General features: G+C 31.5%; 1 protein-coding gene across 1 annotated transcript in view; it reads left to right on the top strand.

The window, feature by feature from the left end:
- Positions 1–26,400, top strand: part of LOC123702123 (nose resistant to fluoxetine protein 6-like) — a 40,273-nt gene that overhangs the window by 2,669 nt on the left and 11,204 nt on the right. The window contains exons 2-5 of the mRNA XM_045649777.1: positions 4,746–5,084; positions 20,528–20,709; positions 23,037–23,236; positions 25,891–26,014. Coding sequence (XP_045505733.1) covers positions 4,838–5,084; positions 20,528–20,709; positions 23,037–23,236; positions 25,891–26,014 — 753 coding nt within the window. The 5' untranslated portion in view covers positions 4,746–4,837. The remainder of the gene's footprint in view (positions 1–4,745; positions 5,085–20,527; positions 20,710–23,036; positions 23,237–25,890; positions 26,015–26,400) is intronic.

The following is a 26,400-nucleotide window of genomic DNA, read 5'->3' as shown; positions in this document are numbered from 1 at the left end:
AAAGTTATAATAGAGTAAAACGAAAGGATTTCAAACACCCATTTACTGTATCCAGAGGATATATAAATGTTTTCACAGAAGCTAAAACCGTAAAGTATACAAAATTGTATCCCCGGGCAAATATTCTGCAGACCCTTAAAATTTCAGGCTATTCATAAACGATTCATGTTTATTACAAAGAGATTTCATTTTATTATAATACTGTTATGCATTTATAGTACGTGTAAGTAAATTAAACTCTGTTTTCAATGAAGCGTTGAACAAAGGGGAGATAAAATAAACTGCAAATGCAATAAAAATTTTAAAGTATTTAGTCAAATTGACTATATAGTAATATAGTACAGAATAGTCACGAATTTTAGAAACAATCTATCATTGACTTGAAGCGAAAATCAATTATCATCTAATATATAAAAATCAATGCCACTTTTCGTTGTAATTCCATAACTCGAGAACGGCTGAACCGATTTCGATAATTCTTTTTTTATTATATTCCTTGAAGTACGAGGATGGTTCTTATGTAGAGAAAACGTTAATATGTACCACGGGCGAAGCCGGGGCGGACCGCTAGTATTGTTATAAAGGTTCGTACTTCAAAGTATGAGGCTGATTTACTTCTTTACAATCCCTTTCAATTTATTTTTATTATTAAAAATTGTGAAATTAGTCTAAGTATTAAGCAGAAATTAAGAAAATAATTGTATTGTAGTAAATTGAATATGGTAGGATACTTTCGGATGGTTCCCAGTAGAATTCTCAATCTCAAATTAGTAATTTTATAAACAAACACGAATGCTGTATGAAATATTTAGGTAACACATAATTCCATACGAGATGTGGCGGACAAATGCAAAATACCACGTAATAACGACTAACCGCATAGTTGAATTAGCCGAGATATGATAGGCACGGCCAGGCAAAGCATGTTAAAATTGTTATGGTGAAATGTTATTCTAGTAATATGACTGTTCTGTTTGTAATGTGGAATGATTTAATAGCTAATAATATTTATCTTTATGTGATAAAATAAGGCAAATATGAAAAGCGTCAAAATAACAATAAAGCGTAATGTTCTAAAACAAATAAGCGACATTTACGGAGAATAAGAAAAATTGACAAAAATAAACCGTTTGATCCCTCATCTCGTATTCGCGACACAAAACCACGTTCATCTAAAACTCGAAAGCCTTTCCCAATGGTTCCTAATTGGTGTTCGTTTGAAGTCTCTATTGTGATGCTAAACAACAGCAAGACAATGGGAGCTCATTTTAATCTTTTCGTCGGTATTACTACCAGCATCGCCGGGTTTGTTTTAATGCGTTGTGGAACCGTAAATTTAACTTCGATCGTATTTTATTATCAACGATAAATAAAGTAATGGCAAATTTAATAACTAAAATCTCATTAAGTATCGATTTTAGCTTTGTCATTTTATATATTTTACTTTATCATTACAACCATGGTCGCCTAAATTTCTCGCAATAAAAATAATTTTCAGACCCTTTATTTAACCAGACAAAGAGTAGGTAGACGTGACTTCTCTATTGTCTCTGACCGGCCCTAATTTAAATAAATTATGAGTTAGGCAATTTGCTTTTGTTTTTGTTTTCATGAAAATGTATGTGAACGTCGCCTAATTAGTGTAGGTATGGTAAATAGGTATAATCAAAAGATTCGTCATCAATTTAGGAATGTTTGTTATATCTAGCTTTAATATAATTATTTATCTCTAAAACAGCTTTTATCTTACTTCCCAAATGAAAGCCTGGAAGCTGTTATTTTCACTCAGACACGCTTATGAGAAAAGCAATTTGTTCGCAAAACGAACAGTGAGTATACAATATATCGCTTTTATTGTTTTGATATCATAGTCAGTTATAGGTAATTATTTTTCTTTCATTTTTAAATGAAATACCTGTATCAATGAATCTTTACCTACTAATGTTATAAACGTGAAATTGTATTGTTTGTTTGTCTGTCTTTGTGATTTTATGAGGTGATTTATTTTTCTGGAGAAATTCAGAGAGTAACATAGGCTACTTTTTAAGTTGGTTATTAATAATGGTATGAGAATTGCATTTTATTACGCGGGTGAAGCCGCGGGGGGTTGGCAAGTATACAATGCTTACTAAATTTAATGAAAATCCATGGTATTTTGAAAAATATTCACGTTAATAAAGTTTTGAATTAAATTGCATAATTTTTTATACATACTCAATTTACTTTGCAATTGCAAATGAGCCCAAAAGTCATAAATTAGAGAAAACCCTCTTAACGCCTCTTAAGCACAAACCCAATAAAGGATAGATTTCTATAAGAATTGCAATTTGCAAAATGGCAAAATCAATTAGATGAAAGTACCACTAATAAAAACCTAGTACTTAAATTGAGTGAATAGAAATTGCTTCAATCTCACTTTCCAAATATAGAATTTCTTTTATGGTAGGTACCTACGGTTGAGAAAATATTTGTTTCCATTGAATTTATTTATTTCCATTGAAGTTATAAATACCTACAGCATTATTGACTCATTTACAAGGAATATTTAAATACGCTTTCGTTTTCTTTCAAATAAATATGATCTTAATACTTACTTCTTATATCCCGTAGCACTTTCCAATTAAATTCATAAAATTATATAAAATGTTTTATATCAAATAATACGCGCAAGTAGGTACATTATACATAATATGTACCTAAGTGAATATTGTAATATATCTTATACAGGGTGTCCCACTATATGTATACTAGGCGCGAAGGGACTTGCAGTTTTGCGTACACTGATCACGTAAAAAATACTTAAACAACAAAATTACGTCAAAAATTGTTTGCTAAATTTTTCGTAAAAATTCATGTTTTCTTCTCTAGCTTCGCGCAGCCGGCACATGCCGCTTCTCTAATGTGAGCATTTTGTCTATGAAAACTTAATTTTAAATGATAGCTCACGTGCTGGTGGCAGAGTTGGGCGGGTTGCTTGTTATGGGTGTACACATAGAGTATTAAGAATTCATCTATTTGAAAAAAAAAAAATTTTTTGGAATTTCATAAGTATTTTTTAGGTACTCAGCGTATGCAAAACTATAACCTCCTTTGAGCTTAGTAGGTATACCAACGTCCAACAGTGGGACACCCTGTATAATAACCATAAAATATAGATAAGTTTTATTTGTATTGATTTTATCTAAAGATTGGTCTTCTGTTCTGTCGTTGGTTGATTTACTAAAGGTCAATAATTATAAATTTTTAGGATAACCGAGCCAGCAGTGTCGAATTGTTTCAGTAACTTTGTAAAGGCGAGTGGTTTTTGTTATTAATTTGTAATACGTTTTGGTTTCCAGTAGGTATCTTGTTACGAAGTTAGGAATGTAAAACAAAAAAGAAAATTAAGTGACCTATTTTTCTTTGTAAACTTTTAAGTTTTAACAATTTCGTACGATGTTTTAATATGATTTTTTCTTTGTTTTAATATTAAACCATTCTGTATAACAAATAAATGAAATAGTAGACGATAAAACCAAGGTTGAGTTACTCTAAAGCTAGAAATCTGAACATGCTCCATTAAATATTGCGTATATGTGTGGTAAAGTGGCGTTAGTAGTTGCGCAGATTAGGTTCTTTTAAGCTCGTGTACGGCCATTTGTTGCCAGCTTATTAGGTCAGAAACACATTGTTCTCCTGTCCAAGATATTGTACTAATAAGAACAAAGCCGCCCCAGGGTCGGAATTTACCGACTTGCTTTATCCCTTTCATATTCTCAACACTAATTGGAAAGGATTTTATAGAATTAACGAAAAATTCTTTTAAGACACTGAATTATAATTTAGACATTTTAAATACTTGGTTTGCTAAGCTCATTATGTTCGAAAGCCGAAATAATATTCTATTATTCACGTAGTAACTTGGACTGTGTATGTAGGTAAATATCATTAACCATACTTGATTTCTCTTTAAAATCAGGTCAATCACCTGTAGGTATTGGTGTTATGTCAGTATTATGTTAATAAGAAAATCAAGTATTACATAAATTCGCAACAACGAGAACACAAACCCATTTTTAACGCTATATACCATTTGAACTCTTACTTAAATGATTACGCATTTGTATGCCAGGCTCTTTCTTTAACAACAATATGCGTACAAAGTGCCTATAATATGATTATTACATAAATAAATACACTCACTAATAACTGATTGGTTTTAAATATCTTGGGTCTTTACTCTTTCTATTGTTCTCCTTTTACTATAACGATATTCGTAATTATTTGTATATAGGTTATTATATTATAGTATATTTTCGTTTCGAGTTAATATTGTTACTTGATTACCCTTAAGAGTAAATCTTATACACAGGTACTCTTATACACAGGTAATCTTATACACTTCAACAAAAGGCTTTGAAAGCATAAAGCGAAAAATTCTGAATAGAAAGCTCTATAAGTTATAAAACATCGTGCATTTTTACATGGAAAATTTCAGTTAAAAGCTTTGTGTTGCTCGCTTAAATGTCATTCACTGTAAATAAAAAATTAACCTTCTCTGATATCGGCAACAAAAGAAGTTAAATTTCCTTAGTCTATTTTCTTATGTTGTGATTTTATTTTTATATTATTTTCAAACAACTAGGCATAAGGCTCAACAAAAGATTCTCTCCCTTCTCTTCACTTCCGTCGAACACTTACAACAATAGATAAAAGATTGCATAAACGTACAATTTAATTTTACTAAACATATTTTTTTGTTACAGAGGCCGGCAATATGCGTGAGAAGATTTAAAGGCCGTCGTCATAGCAATTAAACGGACAATTCGGATATGTTCAATTAGAAATCTGTGTCGATATGTACTACACAATGCAGACAATGATGCTAGTGACAGTCTTAGTGTTAGTGAGTGCTGTGGGTGCTACAGCGAACAATACAGTGGTATTGACTGCTTCGCGAATGGCCTGGATGAAAAACCTCTTTGATCATCACGACTGGCTCGAGTATGTGCAAGGCGACAACAGCACTGTGTCCGCCGAGTGTGCTGCTGACATGAGGACGTATGTCGAGGCTCTGAACGAAGGGCAACTCTGGGCCTCCAAGAGTAAGTTTCATATGTTATTGTTTTCGTAAATGTTTGTTTTATGTCTAACATTATAAACAGATACAAAGAGCCACACGATTGAAGTAGGTACACGCTTACCTATATAATATTTAAGTCGATTGTGAGATATAAAAATAATGAGGCGTATAATTGTGACATCAATTTGCAGTTACATTATTAACTATCACAAACAAGAATGACGTATTGATTTGGTAATAACAACATCTATAAAACTTAGAGCAACTCCAGAAAAGCTGACCTATGCATTTTGTAATTAACATTATAATATTTCCCTGTTTATTTGACATTTGATTGACGTTCTTTCATAATATTGCTGTAATTATGCAAAATAACTTCCATAAAAATATTACAATATCAATTTATGATAATTGAAAAAATGAATGCTGATGCCAATTCTTCTTTTGTTCTTTAGTTATTTGTATGTAGGTACAAACAAATGAACGAAGATATTTTATTGAATGCATTTGTCTAACCAAAAAAGATTTATCAAACCATACTTCACAAACAATCGAATACGTCATTATATATATTATGTATTCTTTGCAAGTACTTATGCCGCATGGTACACATGCATTATGTTACTTTTGTGTGTGTTCATATGCACAATAAATTCATTCGAACAACCTTCTTTATAAATCGCTCTAAATTTATACTTTCTTCTGTTTTTACAGACAAGAGCCCGCATGAAACTTATATTATTGAAACATATTTATGTTTATCCTATATGCTTTTGTTTTTAAAAGCATACATTCATTATACATATTATTATGTTTACTTTTAAAAGCATTATATTTATATTATATATACAAGCTACTCTTACCCTCTGCCTTAGTTTTATGTGAGAGTTGAGACCCGTCAATTTCTTGATAGATCAATATTTTTTTTTGTATATTGAATTCTGTCTGAAGTCTCACCTAGATCACTCCGCTAGATTGCCCTAAAGCTTACACCGTACACGTTATGAAAGAAGAACTTTTCAAATCAATCTTATCAACTTAATGAAGTTCAATTTAATTTTATACTGATTGCAATCACAACCGCAAGGGAAAGAATAATGCCCAAGAAATATTTAATTTCAAATGTCAAAATAAAACCCATTCTATATAATTATTACATTATTAAAATAATTTAAAAGTATATAATTAACTGGCTCTTGTTATACTAATTTCATTGTGACGTTATAAGAATTTGTAAAACCAATTTTAAAAGATTGATTGAAATTTAACTAGAGTTCTAATTACTTTCTGTCTGAAGTTAGCCTTTTAGAAATTTGAACTTAATTGTTTATTTAGGTATCATGAAAAATACGATACATTTAAAGGTCCCTAGAAAATATAACATTTTATTATAGGAGGTAGCAACGTTGACAAGTGAGCATTTTAGTATAGTTGGTTCTTTGATATGCTGTTCCTCTTGCTATTTCGGTTACAGTCCGGGCTGTCTGGCTGGCCGCAGTGGTTGCGTTTAATAGTGAGCATCTTATCTGCACAGGAAAATATCCTTAATTTAAAGTCATTTTTTAACGCGTAATTTTTAATCTTTTGCCTTTAGATAGATCCATTAGACTTACATTTTTTATTGCAAGACGTTTTTTTTTCGTTGTTAAATAGGTGCCAGACGCAATTTTTATTTTAAAATAATTAAAATATCATCGAAATAAGTGAAATTCCATCAACATGAGTCCCCGTGAAGGATAAGTAATCACTGTGTTACTTATACTATATATAATATTCATTTTACTATTTACAGTTTTTTTGCAACAATCTACCATATCGCCTCCCTTTCCCAACGAACCTCAAATAGGACGTTAATGTAAACTTGATAAAAACCAAATATCATCAAGAAATTAAAGACTTTTTAACGGATTTTAAACGCGATTTATTCATTGTATTATTTTCCCAAGTCTTTAATTTCGAAATGTATAATACTCGCGTAAAATCAAACACTAGAAAATACAAATATCATCAAATTCATATTTATACCCAAAAGTGTAATAAATATGAAACCATCTATTAAAAATATTAGTTTACTAATTATTCAATATAAGTATTAAAAAAGGATAATATAATATAAATAATAAAGTTATTACTTACCTTTTAAGCGGACTCATGTTGATGTAATTTCACTTATTTCGATGACATTTTAGTTATTTTGAAATAAAAATTGCGTATGGCACCTATTTTACAACGAAAAAAACGTCTTGCAATAAAAAAATTATGTCTGATGGATCTATCTAAAGGCAAAAGATTAAAAATTATGCGTTAAAAAATGACTTTAAATTAAGGATATTTTCCTGTGCAGATAAGATGCGCACTAATAAACGCAACCACAGCGGCCAGCCAGACAGCCCGGACTCTAACCGAAATAGCAAGAGAAACAGTATATCAAAAACCCAACTATACTAAAATGACTTTTTTTTAAACGTTGCTAGCTCCCGTACGATTTTGAAGAGACTTAAAAATTATATTAATCGATTATTTTTGCAATTTGTAAGTAGTTAGTCGTGGTCAATTAGAATAACAAAATACTTAATGCTACCTCTGGTATCTTCTAATACTATCTATGTAAAGTAGATATCTTCACTATTGTTATGTGTATACTGTCGAACCTAATAAAATCTGAAAATAATATAAGTTGAAAAATTAATGCAATATTTTATAAATGCATGATTTAAGCGCTATAAATAACGTAAAGAGACTGTTGACCCATTTAATAATATGAGCCGCACGCACGAAGCTTATTAAACCGGCATCCAACAGAGAGCAAATCACACAATATCCAAACAAAGATTGTAGCGCAGTACCTACTAACTCTTTCTGATATAGAGAAATCCTATTATATTTGTTGGGACCATAATTCTTATCCAACGCTTTTCAACAAATGAGATATCGTAAATCATAATTAATGTTTGCGGCCGACAAACTAAAGACGTCTCCAAATTACTTTTGAATTACATTGCTTCACTTCCATTTTATCACGTTCTCATTCATTGCTCTGAGATCCCTCCCATAAATTATACCTATTTCATAGGACTGAATCTATGACATTAGTATTCAACACTTTGAAGCCTTAATTGTGCGCTTTAGTTAGTTCAGACTTAAAAGTTAGGAAATAAATCTTAACTGTGTTTATAAAAAGCGTATTTTTCGGTATTTACTTAGTGGAAGAGGAACATAAACAGAAAGCCATAAAACAAACACATCCGACAGAACACATTCATCATTCCACAAAAAGCTTTTTGCAACCGTCTTTTACACGATATTCTCTACATTACACGTATTAATTCGTTTGTCACAAAGAATCTTATAATAGAATGTGACGTTTAATAAGGAAAATCACATTTTCGTATGCTCTGGTATATTTTTAAGTCATGTAAGAATACTTTAAATACTGGAAACTGTTCACTCTGTGTACAAAAATCACACCTATATATTAAATTATAATTTCATACTTTACAATTATATTTCAGATATGAAAATAAAATACAGGCCGTTGGGCGTTGATACATCGTTTTGTATGTCAAGAGCCTCTTTGAATTCTTTGTGAACAATGAGAGAATTAGACGCTTGAAGAATTTTCGACGAAATGCGAAACACGTTTACATCCTTACACTTTGAGTTAATAATTGTATTAAAAGTAACAAAATGAAAACAATATGAATATGTTACAATCTCTTTGTACTACACTCAGCTTTCTTGGAAAATGTACTTTTTGATTGATCAAGACTCTTCTTTCTTAATCAATATTTTTGTTTAAAATCTTGCAGCAAAGGAAGCTAACTCGGTATAAAGAATATTCATTCAAGCGAAAGGTATCTCTTGGTAAGCAATTTGTGCTGATGCATTCGGATGAAAAGGCAAATCGAAGTACTTTACGGAAAACGCCAGTCAAAAGTCACTAGATTAGCGCCTGCAAAATCACTATCATTCTGCTTGTTCGAGCAATGTTAACCTAGCCGAGGAAATAAACACGCTTCGCATAGGATACATCCGATAAATTATCCGTTAAAGCTTTATCAGGTCGTTTTGTTTCTTAGCCTGCGCGTTATTACTGGCCGAGATAAGTTTGCCCTTGCTTCTATGGGTAGCTGCCTGCTGTGAAAACAATCAATATTAGTCTGAATGTTGAATATCGGGTTCACTCAATTTTATTTATGTTTCATTAATGTTAATAAATAACGTGACACATTTCAACTAATAATTAAAATATAGACGTAATAATAGATATTAAAATTTATACATAACTCAAGAAAATAGATTAATAACCTATTTTATGTAGCTGGCACAAAGAGAATATTTTCTAATTACAAAGCCAAAGTTGAATACAGCCCATTCGTGTTTAATGCTCTATGAAAAATGGTATGGTTGTATAATATTTGATTAAAATATTACGACCGCGGAAAATCTTCGAAAGAATGTTACACAAACATAAAACTTATGGATTTTGTATATCAGCTAACGTAATAAAACTTTCATTACTTTCCCTGCGTAAGTGTATGGCTTATACTTGGCTGTTCTTAGTTGGTAATTATTTTTAATAATTAGGTACATATATTATACACATAAACATAATTTTCTAATGCTTTGCTTACATCGCTGCCGTTTTCTGGTATAAGTCCATTTACAATTTATACATTAAACTCGAGTCTATAATATTTTTACCATAATATCTAAGTGCCGCATTTATAGTCATAGATAGTAATATTAATTATTTTTATTGTAATGATCGCGATAACCTTTCTTATATTTTGTTACTTGAACTTCAATTAAATACTTGTACCAGAATTCGAATAGATCTAAATTCTAAACAATATTATATACTCAAGAATGTTGTCAATTACCCTTTGACCCCTTTTGTTGTTGTATAGATAAATAGATACCTAATTTAGGGTAGCTTATTGTTTCGAGTCGCGACTGACATATCAAAGATATCATTGAGACCCGCCTATAGCGATACGCTTCTGATGAAATATTACAGAAATAATCGGTCAGAATAATATCTAGTATTTAAATAAATATAAACAAAAGGTTACACAAAAATAATACAACTAATTTTGAATTTCAGCTTAAACCTGTGACAAAATGATTTTAAGCGAAACACCTAGATCTTTCGTAAAAAACCTTTTATATCATCAACGCCAGGAGCAAGGCTTATCCTATTATTCGATACGATCTGATCCGATTAAACGATTTTTTAATATTTTTAATTATCTACGATTACGTTGTACCGTTTTGTGAACTTTCAAATTAAGTTTTGTTTTCTTTATCAATATTCTCTGTTCAGAATCTATTTAATTTCCGAACTATTTAGTAATCCATTCAACGGATTTGATGTAATCTTGATAGTCATACAGATTGACAGCCAAGATCATTCGTAGATAGGTATTATTATAGAAATTAATGTAGAGTACAAAAGCTAAATTGTATCACAGTAACCTTGATATTATATTATTATTAAGTATTTACTATTTTGCACTAAGGGCACTAATTATTGTAATAACAATTTTGCAGAGTATGCGTTTAACTTTCAAGTTAAGAAAATGTTTGATTTCTTCGTTAGTCCTATTACATACATGTGAAATATTTTTAACCTTAACGTCCTCCAAGAAGAATTATTTTCTTCATATTATAAAATGTCGACTCATATGTTAACCTTTTCACCGCGATGCATTTACACCATATATTGTTTACGACATTTATTAGGACGTGTTGCACATCGACTCGAATAATTAAAGGTGTATAGTAGTGTATTGAACACAACCCGAATTAGAGCATAGGTATTTCGATACAAACAGCCGTCAACGTGTTATTGCTACAATCGCGTATATATAATGGTACATATATATGTATTTACGCTTGCTTCATTATCTTGCTTTTAGATTGAGTAAACGCAAAACGTTTGTGGGTTACTGCCATGTTATTGCCCATTCTTCATTCGTAACTTACAAAACCAGATAGAATGAATGACTCAAAAATTCCCCAGACATGTTTGCTCAAACATTTATCCGCAAAAAAATGTAATTTACATCATTTTACATATTTAGTGTCACATAACAGAATTTTCTAATGCGCTTTCGAATAGAATCTCTATGGTTGAAGCGGTAATTATTACGTAACCAGCGGAGCTGATTAAATCAAACTAGTTTATTCGCTTATGAATGAAATAATCGCAGTGACGGCCTACTTTTGTGATGAAAGTAATTGAGTGTCTATAGTAAGACGCTCCCGTGTCGCTTACAATGTACTATGTAGGTATAGGTACTAGTCATGTACTAGTGCATAGTTCTATGAACTAGGTAACCTAAAGTCGGTGAGCTTTGTTTCCGTTCCTACGCGACGCTACTAGTATCGGGCCGCCTGTTAGCACTTAAATTATGCAAACACCCACTCTGTACCTACATTGTTTTAGTTTCCTTGTATTTGTAAGAGGGTCTAATGGTAAGACACAAAGCTTGCAGACAGCCTACTACTCGTGACCACTTCACTTGAAAGTATTCGGAGCGATGAAAATGAAACAAGACTCTAGCAAGTGTTATTCTGAGCTTATAATCCGTAACTATAGTAAATCCAACAAATATTTTCAGTAATTACCTAATTCATCTACATTGACCGATAAAATAAAAGAGCTTGTTGTGCGTAATCATTTAACTTTATTAAAATTATCTGTTCATTAAAGAAACGTTTAGTAGTATGAATTAACACTTATCTTACCTAACACACATTCCATTGTATTTAAATATCTACATCGTTACGCTTCCTACGTTACGTTTTTTGAATGAGATTCTCTATCATGAAGCAACAAAATAACCGTTTTAACGTTTATATAGAGCGCGGTAACTGTGAAAGAGAAGTGACTTGCACAATATTTTAATTAAAAAATAATGATTCTAAAGAGATGAACCATACAGGTGCGTCGGGCATTGGGCAATGCGCGCTCGGTGGCCTGTGATACGCGGCGGCGACCCGCGCATGTGAGACTAGCTGCAGCAGGCACTTGCGCAAACCCTCATAATGTGTAAATCGCAAATTTCATAAGTAATCCGTGAAAGTAAGCGATTCATTTCACTCACACGCACCGTACGCCGACTCCGTGTTGACACCGAACACATAGCCTAGTCAAACGAGAATTTCCAGCAATGATGCCTTATATAAATTCGCCGTTAACTCTACGTCTATTTTTATGTAATACCTTTTTATGAGAAATTATGTCATCAATTGCAGTTTTACGGTGCTCGTTTGAGATGCTCGTGAAATTATACGGTGTACATAACGAGCTTCCGTAATTCGTCAACTTCTAGTTCCGCTCCTAATTTTTGCGAGCGCGAATTCTCTTGCGTATTATACAAAAAAAAATTGTTGCAAATTTTACAAAATATATTATTATGTATTTGCGCCTGAAATTGAGGTTTTGGCTATTATTTGAAATTCAACGTTTGTTAGGTGAAATAAAGATTTATTTTATTATTATTAGGTATATCGTGCTAGTATAGCCATCTTGCTGGGATCTACCTACAGATGTAGGAGGTAGATGTAGATAATATTAGTGCATTGTCGTCCAACATGCATGTATATGCAAATTTTAGTTAAATTGAACATCGGGGTGTGGCAAATCCAATTAGTAAGATTCGATTTCGTACAAATTAAAATGAAGCCGAGAAGGGTCGGAATAGTAAGATAATATACATTTGAATATATTTAATAATGATAAAGTTTTAAGTTAACGTTTTTACACGTTTTCATGTATCATCATCATTTACAGTATTAGATAATTCGTCACATTCAATTAAATCGATTTCCTTGTACCTACCTATTTATAATTATTATTGATATCAATTTACACTGAACACCTGCTGTTTTACTCTAGTAAAAATAAGAATTACAGAAATTAAATTTCATAGCAGTATTGATTTTATACCTACCTACTATAGTCACTGTATAGCATTTAAAATCCCGAAATATTTTTCCACAAATCTACAATTTTGAATAAATATCGAAGATTGTTAGCATTACGACCAAAGTTTAATTAATCGAGACAATGTGAATACTAAAATAGCAGTAAAAGAGACATCAATACGGTCAACTCCCTTCTACCATGTGCTATATTTTTCGTGCTTTCACCATTTTTTCATGAAGCCCCGTTTAAACCTGACATAGATGACCTAATTTCGACGGAATATTTTGTTCGTTTACGCTAACCAAGTTATTCGCTCTTTAAAACATCAAGGTCCTTGTTTTAAGAGACAATTACATGGCTGGATGGACTTACCTTCTTGTAATTAAGAGTTTGCGTAAAAACTAAAATAAATAACTAAAAACTATTATTAAATATTAACTATTATTATTAGTCCACTAGACGCAGACGCTCTACAAACATTGTTTAAATAAACTAGGTCAATTATGATATAATATCAAGACACAATAATTCATTTACATGAAATTATCTGCGCTCTAGTGTTAGGATAAATTGTTCGTAGAAATCTATTATCCGTAATTTATATTGTACTGTATCAAAGTTATTAATGGATAGCGAAATCTTGTTCAATTTAGTACAATAATAGGCTTGATACATACAGTAATTTGATCATATCACGGTACGGCCTTTAGATGTCACAGTCACTGATGTGATTCCGTTGAACTGTCCGATCATATGATACCAATTGTGATTCAACAATCAATTTGTAAATTGATATTTTACAACAATTACCCAACTATTACTAAATCTCATAAGTGAAACACATATCTATGTGTAAATTAGAAAGTCAAGGCTACTCGCTCATAAAAACCTCTTAAATATGCCAGTTTAGCTAGAGATTACGTTTATAACAAATATTACAAAGAGTAAATTTGCATGAATATGTTTAAAATATTTCTGACCTTACGTACTTTATTGCAATTTACAAATTAACATAACTTATTTTAAATTTATATTTTCAATCAGTTTAAATTGGATTTTTTATTCTGTATGTTACAAAAACACTGTTTTATTATATTTTCTCAATATAATATACAAAATCTATTCAAATAATCAATTAATATGAACCAGCAAAAAACTATTGTGAAGGAGAAACATGAAAATATACTAAGATTTCATAATACAAATATTCGAGTAATGGAAAGCTCATCTCAATCAGCACATCTGTAACCTGTAGTTGAAACAACTTCATTTCATCTTTCATTAGAACATTCTTCAAATGCAAACATACCACCGATCCCGTCCACTTCGTAGAACAATGCTCGTTTATATCTAAATACAGCGGAAGAGAAAGCTTCTCACTTCTGAACTACCTGTAACTTTGATTTCAATTTGTCCGTTGTGAAACTGACCTACTTTGACAACTTCTAGTGAGCATCCCTTTATAAAGACAGCATAGTAAATATTGAATTTAACAACGAACGAGCAATCTTGCAATTATAAAGAAAGTCCCACTGCATATTCTAGACGCCACGATAAAGACTTCTTTAGAATTTCCCATGGTTACAGTGCCAATACAAAAAATGCAAAGGCGGGCGCAATATTTTAGTCCGCATATTTAGGATTTGTTTCAGATCAAGCTTTTTGCTATGTTTTCTTTCTTTCATACTTACTTATATAGTATTTTTATCCAGGTTAAAAGCAAATCTATAAAAAATAAAACTGATAGTTCGGATAAATATTTTTAATAATATGATAAGATGTACAATATAATCGATGAAAATAATAGATAACAATTTTTTTAAACAAGGACAATATATACATTTATAAAAAGAAACATATTATTATTAAATCGCACATAAGGTTATTATAAAACATGAGATATAACAAGATTACAAATCACGCTCTCTGAAAAGTAGTAGAAACGTAGGCCCAGATTCACAATCGTGACTTTACTTTAGAGCAAAAGAGTCTTCACAAAGTAAACTTTGTATGGCCGAAGTTTACTTTCAACATATTTAATTTCAGAGAGAATTGCTTGTCTTTCCTTAGAAAAGTACGGCCCCAAAGTAAAGTACAGGGTAACTGGGTAAGACGTGTAACTGTTACTTTATACGCATAATTTATGTTTTTGAGAACATAATATTATTAAATTAAGTTATATTTCCATAAAAAACATATTATATAATAATACTTAACATTATTATTTTATATCAAAAATTAAATGTTTAGAAAAAAAACCATTATGTAGGAAGATTAGAAATATCAAAAACCGGTAGACACAGCAAAATTCGTCAGAAAAATATTATAATAATGTTATAAGACAAATGAAACGATGCAACGATCAACACATCAACAAAAAAATGTTAGTCGACATGACGTTTCGATCTATAACCCAACCATATTAATATGTGTTTCTGTTCTAGGAAATTGGTTTAAAATGAAGGCCTACATAATTTATACGCCTAGTCATGTAAAGTTTACTTTGAGACCAAAGTCATGATTATCGGCTCCTTAGCCTTTACTAAGTAAAGTATAGTTTCTGGAAAGTAAAGATGAGCTTGACACGACTAAGAAATATATTTTTGGTTGAAAGTAGATCTTTCCATCAAAGTAAAGTTAAAGTGCGATCTATGAATCTCGGCCGTAGAGTTTAATAACACAATTGAATAAATCTCGTTACAGTCTTTGATTTCCATTTAAATATTCGTGAATCATACGTACAAATATAAATGTTACATATTTTCAGAGTCACAGATTGGAAATTTCATTAAAACTTAACAATAATAAATAGTTAAATACCTAGTTGTGAACGCTAATAGATAGTGTCCATCTGCTTACTCGCCTTCATGTGACATGGAAGAATAACAATGTGAAAATTATTAATAAAGTTATCCCCACAAAAACGCACACATCACTTTTTGTGTTTTGACTTGTAATACGCGATTAACTGTAAATATCAAACACGTGCAGATGCGGATATGTGTTGTAAAAGGAAAACGCTACTGTTTTGTAACCAAACAAAGTTGCTCGGTAATAATTGCGTTCTTTCAAAATTTTATATTGCACTAATTAGTAATTATTATACCTTCATTGGTTGTATTGGATTCCATTTACTTTATTCGGACAGATTGCACATTGAATTCAGACTTCTTATTTAATACTTGAAATACTTTCTAAAGAATTCTCTACAATGTTTTCTGATGAAAATTTAAAGGGAAATAATTTACTGTATTGAAAAGCATTCAAGTAGCATTTTCAGATTTATAACATCATTAAGTTTAAAAATTCTCATAGCTCTACTTCAGCTTTTTGCATGCTATTCGATGGATAATTTTGTTATTTTTCACATTCGTTTACGGGCAATAATTAATTGCAAGAAGTGGGTCACCGACCGGCCATGACTGACGCACCTCCACAGCGCGGTGAATGTCTAAAAACATTGACCACAAATTATTCGCACCTTAAAGAAATCTGTTGGCTTTAATCCTATGACTGCCTATGACTAACGTCATTCCTCGCCACGACATTGACAAGGGTTTATAAAATATGCTAAGGGCTTCTATCAAGTGAATATAAATGTTTGCGCTTTATTATTCATAACTTGAAACCTTGACACGTCTGCGAGTCCCCTAAGGTAAAAATATGCTACATCATATTGTGGTCATAAAGAAACATTGCACATATGATAAAAATCTTCATTGCGATGCAATAGAGATTTTAATAAATTGAATGAAACAAGTGAATGTATAGTAGTTTGCATGAAAAAAGCGAACCTCTACACTCTACGGCAACAGTAACTAAATCTTGTAGTATTTCATTTTTTTTTAATAGGCATACATATATTAAAAATGTCTAATATGTAATAATACATATTTAAACAATTAAATAAATTACTACAAACGAGAAAAAAATCGAATATAATTGAACCTAAAACGTCTCGAATGATACACTAAATTTCATAACCCTTAATGATATCGATTAATAGGAATATAGGAAAAGGTTTGTCGATTGCAATAACTCATTAAATGTATCTTTAGCTTTAGCTGATATTATTTCGTTCAAGTGGTAAGATACAACCGGACGAAGCTTTGATGTAGATCAATGAAAATTATGAGAAATATCTGACGTGAAGATTCTTAAAACATTTTTCATTCCCCTGAATCATAATGGGTGATCGCAGAGACTTCCGCAGTGAGCTATAATTCATAAAATTTAATAAATGCGAGTTCTAATAAATTTTGGTGAGTGTATTGGAGCGTGAGTTCCGATTAAATTACCTTATATTAATAAGCTGTTTCGCAACACTCGGCTATTCACTGGACCGATTTTTCTCTTTAATTTTTAATGTATTACTTGAACACTGTTTAGGACAATAATAGTACATCAATGTACAGTTTTATATAAATGTATTAAATCGAATTACACGTGGCAAAATAACAGATTAATACTGTATGTTAATACAAAATGTTTCACGAGTTTTGCTGACAGCTGCAGCGAACAAGCCGGGCTGAATAGTTCGCGTTGCACGTATGTTTTATCGATTGAATCGCACTCGGTAATTAAATTAACTGAAAACCTCACATATTTCAGTATCATTTGAAAATGTCAGTTACAATGTTGATTTGTTTTTAGAAGTATTGCATATAGACAAAGGTCACAAATACGTGTTGAAAATTAAAGTAGTCAAGAAATATGAATGAATGGCATGTACTTCTAGACACACTGTCTATTTGAAAATAGTTAAAATATTACATCTTAAAATACTGTTAATTAAAATCATAAAGGATAATATTGCTATCAAATTATGTCGCTAGTTATTGCAGAAACATTATACCGAACAATAAATTTCATAAAATGTCGTCCAAGGCGTAAGTAGAAACTTATCGGCTGAGTTTATTAATTGCCTCGGGTGTCTAATACATTGATAACACGCATTCTACAGGAATGGAAACAAAAATAAATTTTGAAAGAAACAATAGTTTCGTACAAGCACTCAACGTTTGTATGATTCAAAAAGTTGCTGCGTTTTAAAAGCCTGTCTATAACCCTCTTTGTGATACAAACAAAATTACCTGTACCTGAAAATGTTATGTATTTGCCTTAAAAATCGCAGAAAACCCTTGTCTAGAAGAATATATTCGAAATGGACTAATTGAAAAAAAAACGTTATTGAAGTAATAAATAAAAGACTGCAACTGTAATCTAATTAAGTACAACTATTTTTTTTATCTTTTAGTATAAAACGTAGCGACCTAGTTGGAAAGAGTTTCGTAAATATTAAACGTTGTTATTTATAAATATAAATATGAAAGTAATTAAAAAGTAGGTACGTTCCGGATTTGTATTCATAAAATGTAACGAATTTAAATGCGATGAGTTATTATTACATAATGACGTTTTAATATTAAAGATAACCTAGTGAAGCTCTACAAGTGTATAAAAAACGTAATTTATATGGGACTGAGAACTATGAATAAGATATTTATAATAGTTTTCGTATAAAAGCCTTCTTGCCTCAGTAAGAAACTTATTTTTAAATAATTAATTTGATATTTCACAAGAGTTTTGTGAATAACAGCTTTTTATTTACCTAGTGAAGATTTACCACTTGGCTTGTATGATTTTATAAAACTAGAAAAATAATAAAAAGCCGTCAATTTTTTTTATTTCTAAATGGCTTTGCAATATTCGTGATTGTAGAGCTCTAACAAATACAGCTCGAATGAATTTTTGTAATATTGCAATATTTCACGTGCGAAAAATAAATAGAAAAACGTAAAATTTAACTCATCTCAAGTAACTATATTGCAGCAAACACAATAGTCGTAACTTTCCACATTTTTCATTGTATTAGGGTTCCAATAGGGTTCGTTCGATTCAATGGCTAGCGTGGAAACGTTCGCAATAAAAACTGTGCGTGTATCCTTCTTTTTGTTTTACTTTGCCATTAAACCTTTCATTCCTTTCATTAATGTTAACAATGTTCTCGAACCTTCTTTTTACTACTGACGTACGTACTATAGCTATTTGCATGTACACAGCTTTCAATTGCATTATTTATTAAATATTCTCCCTGGAATCAAGATTAGATTTGTAATCCTTGTTGCTCTGAGTGGTCTATCAGAATTTTATATGAGACACTTCCATTTATTTGCCTTTATGAATATACCATGAATTATGAGGAATGAACAGGTACAATTCAGATTTGTTGAGCTTAATTATTGTGTTGACTATCCTTGCCTATGCATACAAAACCGATTTTGTTATTTATTCGTTATTGTTCATAAATTATGACAAATTATACTTCTATAAAATACGAAATTTCACCAAGGACACCTATTAATATTACCCAATAAATTTATTTATGTCCTCATATTGATATTTCATATGAAATTATTGCTCGGCATATTTTCATATTTCATAACAACGATTGCTACGTTACTTTACATATTCAGTACAAAACAGTTAGTTAATAATGTACCTAGTGATGTTGTGGAAACTTGACTAACCTACTAAAGAAGTTTCCAGCATACCTAATACATTACACTGCTTTTATATGGTTAGTAGTTAGTTACTGAGCGAAGGTAAACTTCTGCCTATTTAAATAGTGTGACTCCAGCTGCGCTGTTTAATTTTTGTTTTCAAACTCAATACCGTACATTCGTTTGCAATTATGAATAACTCAGGTCTTATGTAATTGGTTATATTTACTATTTAGTGCTTGTTTATCGATGTCGAGGTCGTCAACATTTACGTAAGTCAAATGTGGATGGTTATCTCTAAGAATGTCCTTACTTACCTCTGAGTACACCTTGGACTACTGCAGTTGAGTACTAAACTAGTATTAAAACTTTTCTAGGTTGATTCGTTTTCGAGCGCTAGTTTTTATAGCCACATCAGCAACATTCGGTTTGCAAATGGCAAAACTTTTGGTTCGAAAGACATTAACTTTATACAAAACAGATCAAAGTTTCTAAATATGTTGATCATGAGTTTAAGCTACTAGAAATCCATCTATGATTCAAATGAAAGATTTGCATAGATTTTATCCAACAAAATATTCGACTGTAATACGTCTAACCAACGTTTACGTACGTAAATTTAATAATTCTAGCTTCCTTTTAAATCTTTCTTCGAAATGGAACCCTCAGCAAGCGGATTCAATACCTGGTATTAAGTACGTTTGAATGCTTTAATCTTCATATTAAAGAATTTATTTCCGAGCGTTTTCTATTATCATTTTATTATAAGCCTACGCTATCTAATATTGAGAATGTCATTTGCATAATATTTAAAGTTACACTTATTTCATAGAAATCATTTTATATCATGATATTATTAAGGCCATTGCCAAAAAAATTAGAAAACCAAATACAGATTATCTTATACCTACTGCATATTTACGCATTGCCAATCTTCAAACAGCAAAAAAAGCAAATTGAAATTAGTATGAGTTTTTATTTATTTTACGTCGCCTCTCTACTAATCTATATTATTTTATATTTCAGTTTACGACGCGTCCGGTCAATATAGTCCAAACATTTTGTTCGGTAACGATTACTGGATGGGTTCGATAAACGCCTGCAAGGATCTTCAACTGAAGCAGTATTACGACCAAGTGCCGCCCTTTCCCACCACATTCTACGTAGCTAGAATGAACCTGACTGTGGATGGTGATCACATACCAATTGTAAGCGCTTTATTGATACTTAAATTATTTAAAACAAATCACGATATATCGATCGATTTACCCAAGAGTAGGTGTACAATAAAATTGTAATATTAAAGCAACTTCATCCAAGATTTTATTTCAAGAAAAACACACCTACCTACATTGTAAAGCAAGGTTATTGAAATCTGAGCAAAAACACGAAACGTACCACAGTAAATTAATTATTATTAAGTGAGGAAAAACCTAAATTAAAACCAATATAAATCATAAAATGAAACAAAATAATTCAACGAAATAACCTCAATACACGAATAGGGACAGAGACCTCCGGTCTATTTTTTGTCTCTAAAAATAGTAAAGTTGTGGCCGAGTTTAACTGCAAAGCATCTAGAGCTGAGCAGCTCGTTACGGAAACTACAATTCCCTCGCACCAGGCTTGTTACTTGTTAGTGATATGAGACGTGCTCATGTTATATGAACGTTAATCTTGAATCCTACGCCTTGTAAATTACAACTTTATTAGTTAATACCTAATACTAAATAATACAAATAAATGTAAGTATTTTATAATGTTGCCAAATACAAATCAAAAATGTAATATTTTTAACTCGTATATATATTATGTATTAATCGATATCATGCTAGGAAGGGCTGGTGAAAAATTTACCCTATAACGACTCTCCACATATCTGCTTATACAATACGTAAACAAAGGTATTCAAGAAGACAAAACACTGTGTATTAATTTTATATTGTTTATCAGGCATTAGTACTAAAACTCTATCCATTAGAAAATAAGTCTCCCAGTCGTCCCAGAAAAGTAATTGTTTAAATTGTTTGAACTCATTTGAATTTACAATCGGGAATTGTCACGATCCCCCTGGCGAATTTACGATTAAACGAAGTTAAAAAACGTATGATTGTCAGATGTAAAGGTCACATAGGTTCTACTAAAAGTTTCATGTCATCCTTTCTACACGAGTATCTATGCAACATTTATATATTTTTAAAGCACAAGAATTTATTATAGTATTTCTTTGTTATGTTTTTAACATCAGGTGCCTTTGCTATATGAAGGTCTCGCCGCTCGCGCTCGCGACAAAAATGCTACTTAAAAATTTACGCGTACAAATGCATCGTTCAATGGTAGAGCTAAATAAACCATATCGTTATATAATCTAATATAACGTACAACAATTTGATACAAACAATAATATTATCAAACATCGCTACATTAAACTACATAAGCTGAAACAAATATATCTTTAGCGTCGGTTTTATTAAACCGTTACGTCGGGCTCAAACGTTATGTATATCGTTATTGTTATTGCCGGATAATAAAATATTTAAAACAGCTGACATCAGGCCATTTACGAACAAACTTGCTCGCAAAGTTAAGGCTGTGACATTTTGGCCCGGCTCTAGACGGTCGCACTCATAGCGGCGATGTCATAGAACTTTTAATATAAAAGTTTTGGGAAGCTACTCGCTTGCAAATTGCCGCGAAAGTGTATGAGCGCGAACCTTTTATGTAACTTGTAGTGATCCCAAACTGTCGCGGGTTCGTGTTACTTCCTTTTATTATATTTGCATGATCTCTACGGGTATTTGTTATAACGAGAGTTGGATGTTTGTTTAGTTAGGTCTAATAGTACGTACGTGAATAAATTCGTGATCAAACATACTGAAAATATGTTTCATATATTGAAATCAGTCTTAATCTATTATTGCTTCCATGTAATGTAAATTACTTTCGATATACTAAAACATTTAATTAATTCTCTATATCTAACATTATAATCATCATCATCATCAGTATAAATACTTTAAAACACTATAAGAAGCTGCTGCACAGAAAGCTGCTATACATAATGTACATTAATGATATGTACATATATCGATTACCGATTTTCAATACCTGCAGCCATAAGTGATACACAAATAGAAAAATGATTTCCCTTAATTACCTCATTATGACCTCATGGAGGCTATATAACGCTATCGAGGGGACTTTTATTACTTTTTTCGCTAACCTAATGTGCGTTCGCAGTTCTGATTACCGCACACTTGAACAGTATTGATTAAACTTTCCGCCTCATTTCTTAGGTAATGGATACGTTTATGAGCAACAAAGTAGATTAAATGAACTGAAATTAATCAATCAAGTATAATATTGTTCGTTTTTATTTTATTACCAAACATCACGAAAAAGTTTATGATCATATTATTGGAAGTGTTACCACGACAGGTGCCTAAAATTTCATGCAAGTGCCTTCTATTCATGCCCATAAAAACTGGATAACAGTGCTATCTATAAAAAGCTGATGAAATCAATTGTGTTGCAGACAAGGTCAATGCTGGTGGGACAATGCATGCCGCTATCGTGCAACAGCAGTGCGACGTATGCCATCTTGCTTGCGGCGGAGAGGGCGGCGGCGGGCCGTGCGCAGGCGGCCGGCATAGCGGCTAGCGCGCACACGCTCTACGTTCGAGCCGTGCCTGGCCCGTATAATGTTTATATGGACTTTAAGACGCATATTTTGGGGTAAGCTACAATCAGATTATTCTGATTAAGGATACAATACATTCTATCAAAGGTTGAGTGAAGTTGGTAATATTATAAGTAAGAAAGAGTAATGTTATTTACGTCAAGTTATTTATATAATAATTAAAATAAGTATGCTAAATAGAAGAATGCGTATAATATAATACCTGTTAATATTATTTATATCCAAAGATATTCATAAATCTCTTACGTAAGCAGTCATTGACCTCATTGCACGCCAATCCGCAAAATTTTTCCGCTATCTACAGACGCGATCTACGAGCCTACGTAGCTTGCTTTGCGAATCACGGCTACGACACGCATTCTACACATTTACGTACTCATAAGCTCATACTAAAGTGGTGTTTTAAACATTTCGATATGAGGAAAATGTAAAAACTATTAGCTAAATTTTTATTAGGTAAATTATAGGATGAGTTTTTCATCCTTTAGATATTTTGAAACTTGACTCGACTATCTAACGAGCACATGGAGAATTGATATGGTTTGTGAGAAATTTGTATAATGAGTTATAATCTTAGATATAAAAATGAATCGCAAAATGTGTTGGTAAGCGCATAACTCGAGAACGGCTGAACCGATTTCGATAATTCTTTTTTTATTATATTCCTTGAAGTACGAGGATGGTTCTTATGTAGAGAAAACGTAAACATGTACCACGGGCGAAGCCGCCGAACCGCTAGTACTTTAATATTAATATAGCTTACTCTTGTAGCAAATAACTATTTAGGAAAATATTTAAATATAGATTTTTGTTAAGTGTATTTTATTCAACACATGAAAGCAGAGAATATTTATTGGAAACAAATAACTCTCTCGTGCATTGTTACATTATATTGCACAATTTCATATACTTTTAAAGCATTATTCTATCTATATTGAAAAGTATTTCTCCTTTCGTTACAGTGTTTTGTATATTTATATTTTATATTGTAACCGAACTCAGAAAAACGAGTCGTAAGCAATTGTATAGAATTTCTCTTTTTCGGTAACACATGTCTGGTACAAGAATGTCAGTAAATAAAAAGACTATTTCAATGGAACTATCTTGTCAATATTCGACAGCGCTGTTCGGAACATGCTCACAATAGATAAGACCTATAGACCAACCCATTGTGGAAACTAATCGATCACAGTTCACGTCCAGCTTTCGGTAATAATTAAACTACGAAATATATTTTCATAATAAATAAATAGATTTTAATTGCCGTTTGTTTTATACGTATACAAATGTGAAAGTGAAATAAAAATTAAATGCAAAACGAAAGAATTGTAAATACATATAAATAAACACAGATTAATGCTTAATTTAATCGTTTTAGAGCATTATATAAAAGTTAGACTTGCGAAATAAAATATGTCAAAACTTTCTTCTTACTAAGTGTTTTCTACGTTAACACAATGAAAACAATTAACTTCTCACAATGAATTCTGAATAACATTTGAAATACTTAGTATGAAATCACAATAAAAATACATTGAACTAGTATAATTATAACTTAAACGAATTATTTGTGCAGAATGGTATAACTTATTTAATAGCCTATAGCCATAATAGCCTTCTTGTATAGAGCATAATCTAGAATCTAGATCACCATTTAATTATTAAATGTTAACCTTCTGGGATTCTAAATTCTAGAACACATATCCTTTAGCCTTGTGAAGATTGTGAAATAAAAACACCAACCTTGTTGCTATTGTTGGTCTATTAGCCGAACATTTACAATTTTTTTGTATTATCCGGTTGACTGATGCAATGAAAAAAGGGCCTATATTGTAGAGCTTAAATGAATCAAAATTAGGAAAGTCACGAAACCACAACGTATAATAATATTTGATAAACTTACGAAAATTACGGAATTATTACGTTATTACAGAAAACTTGCCACGTCGCTTTTATGAACTTGGCACAGACTCCGCAGTCAACTAAATCAAGCTGTCAATTGTAAAGTTTTCATTAAAGTTTTTTACAAAGAAATAGTGACAACTTGACACGAGATAAAATTTTATATAGAACACAAAGGTATACCGATACATACTTTCTACGTTTCAAACATCTGAAGTATCAAGGTAAAAAGCACACGTGTATAACACATTTTCCTCATAATTCTCTTCACAACTATGCTCCAATTTTTCCCAATTACCATACCGCTTACAACCTTTTCATGGAATCTGAGCAATCCAGTCGCGGTATAATCTGACATGCCACAGATAATATTTGGGATAAGATTTCATATATTATTATTCAGTAGTAAATTGTTACTTTTACAAGATATATTTTTAGCAGAAAATAACAAAATGTTTATAGAGAGCTTTATTAACGAGGTAGCTGTAGGCAATATGCAAATTTTCTTGCTAACTCAGAAAATCTTTGAAATATAATAGTTTTCAATTCTATCGCGTTAATAATTGAGAACAGAGTGAAAATTGCTTCAAGGCCTATAACCATTTATAATAGCTGCAAAACGACAAAGTATGCGAATACTTTGCGTATTCGCATAAATAAAGCTTAACTAGTAATAGTCTGAATATTACAAACTAGATTACCCATACCTAGCTGCCCATAGCTATAGTAATTGCCAGATTACAGCCGTAGGCTAATTACACCGCTAATAATAAATGCTCATACACAGGGCTGTCACACTTGCGGTGGCATTATGGATGCTGATAGCTTCCCTGTATGAAGGCCGCCTCGAACGCCGCTACCGATCCACGCAACGACAAGATCTAGAGCAAGCTAACAATAATCAAAAGCCGGTAAGTTATTTATAAAGAGAATAATCAGACTGTTTGTAATCTTATTCAGTGCCATATTTGGTCTATTAGAGCGTAATCATACGGCTTAAAACTTTTTTTGGGTAGTAGACATAAATAATATAAATTGTAAAGAAAGAAATTCGTCTTCAATTTTCTATCTTGTATTATTTGGAAATCAAATTATTCTTATATGAAATACTGAAGCTTTTTACATGCATATGTGTATAGACCGGTCCACTGGATGGCATTATAGGTCGGATACGATAAGTCGGAGCACGTTACGTGCAAAACGATGAATACTGCTCGTTAAGTCTATCGATTTACACGAAAACTCGACTCTTCATTGAAGATTAGAGTCGCTTATTCCTAAAGCGTACATACACTAT

Source organism: Colias croceus, chromosome 2 (assembly GCF_905220415.1).
Source record: "Colias croceus chromosome 2, ilColCroc2.1".
Taxonomy (NCBI): Eukaryota; Metazoa; Arthropoda; class Insecta; order Lepidoptera; family Pieridae; genus Colias; species Colias croceus.
This window is presented reverse-complemented; position numbering and strand designations above follow the sequence as displayed.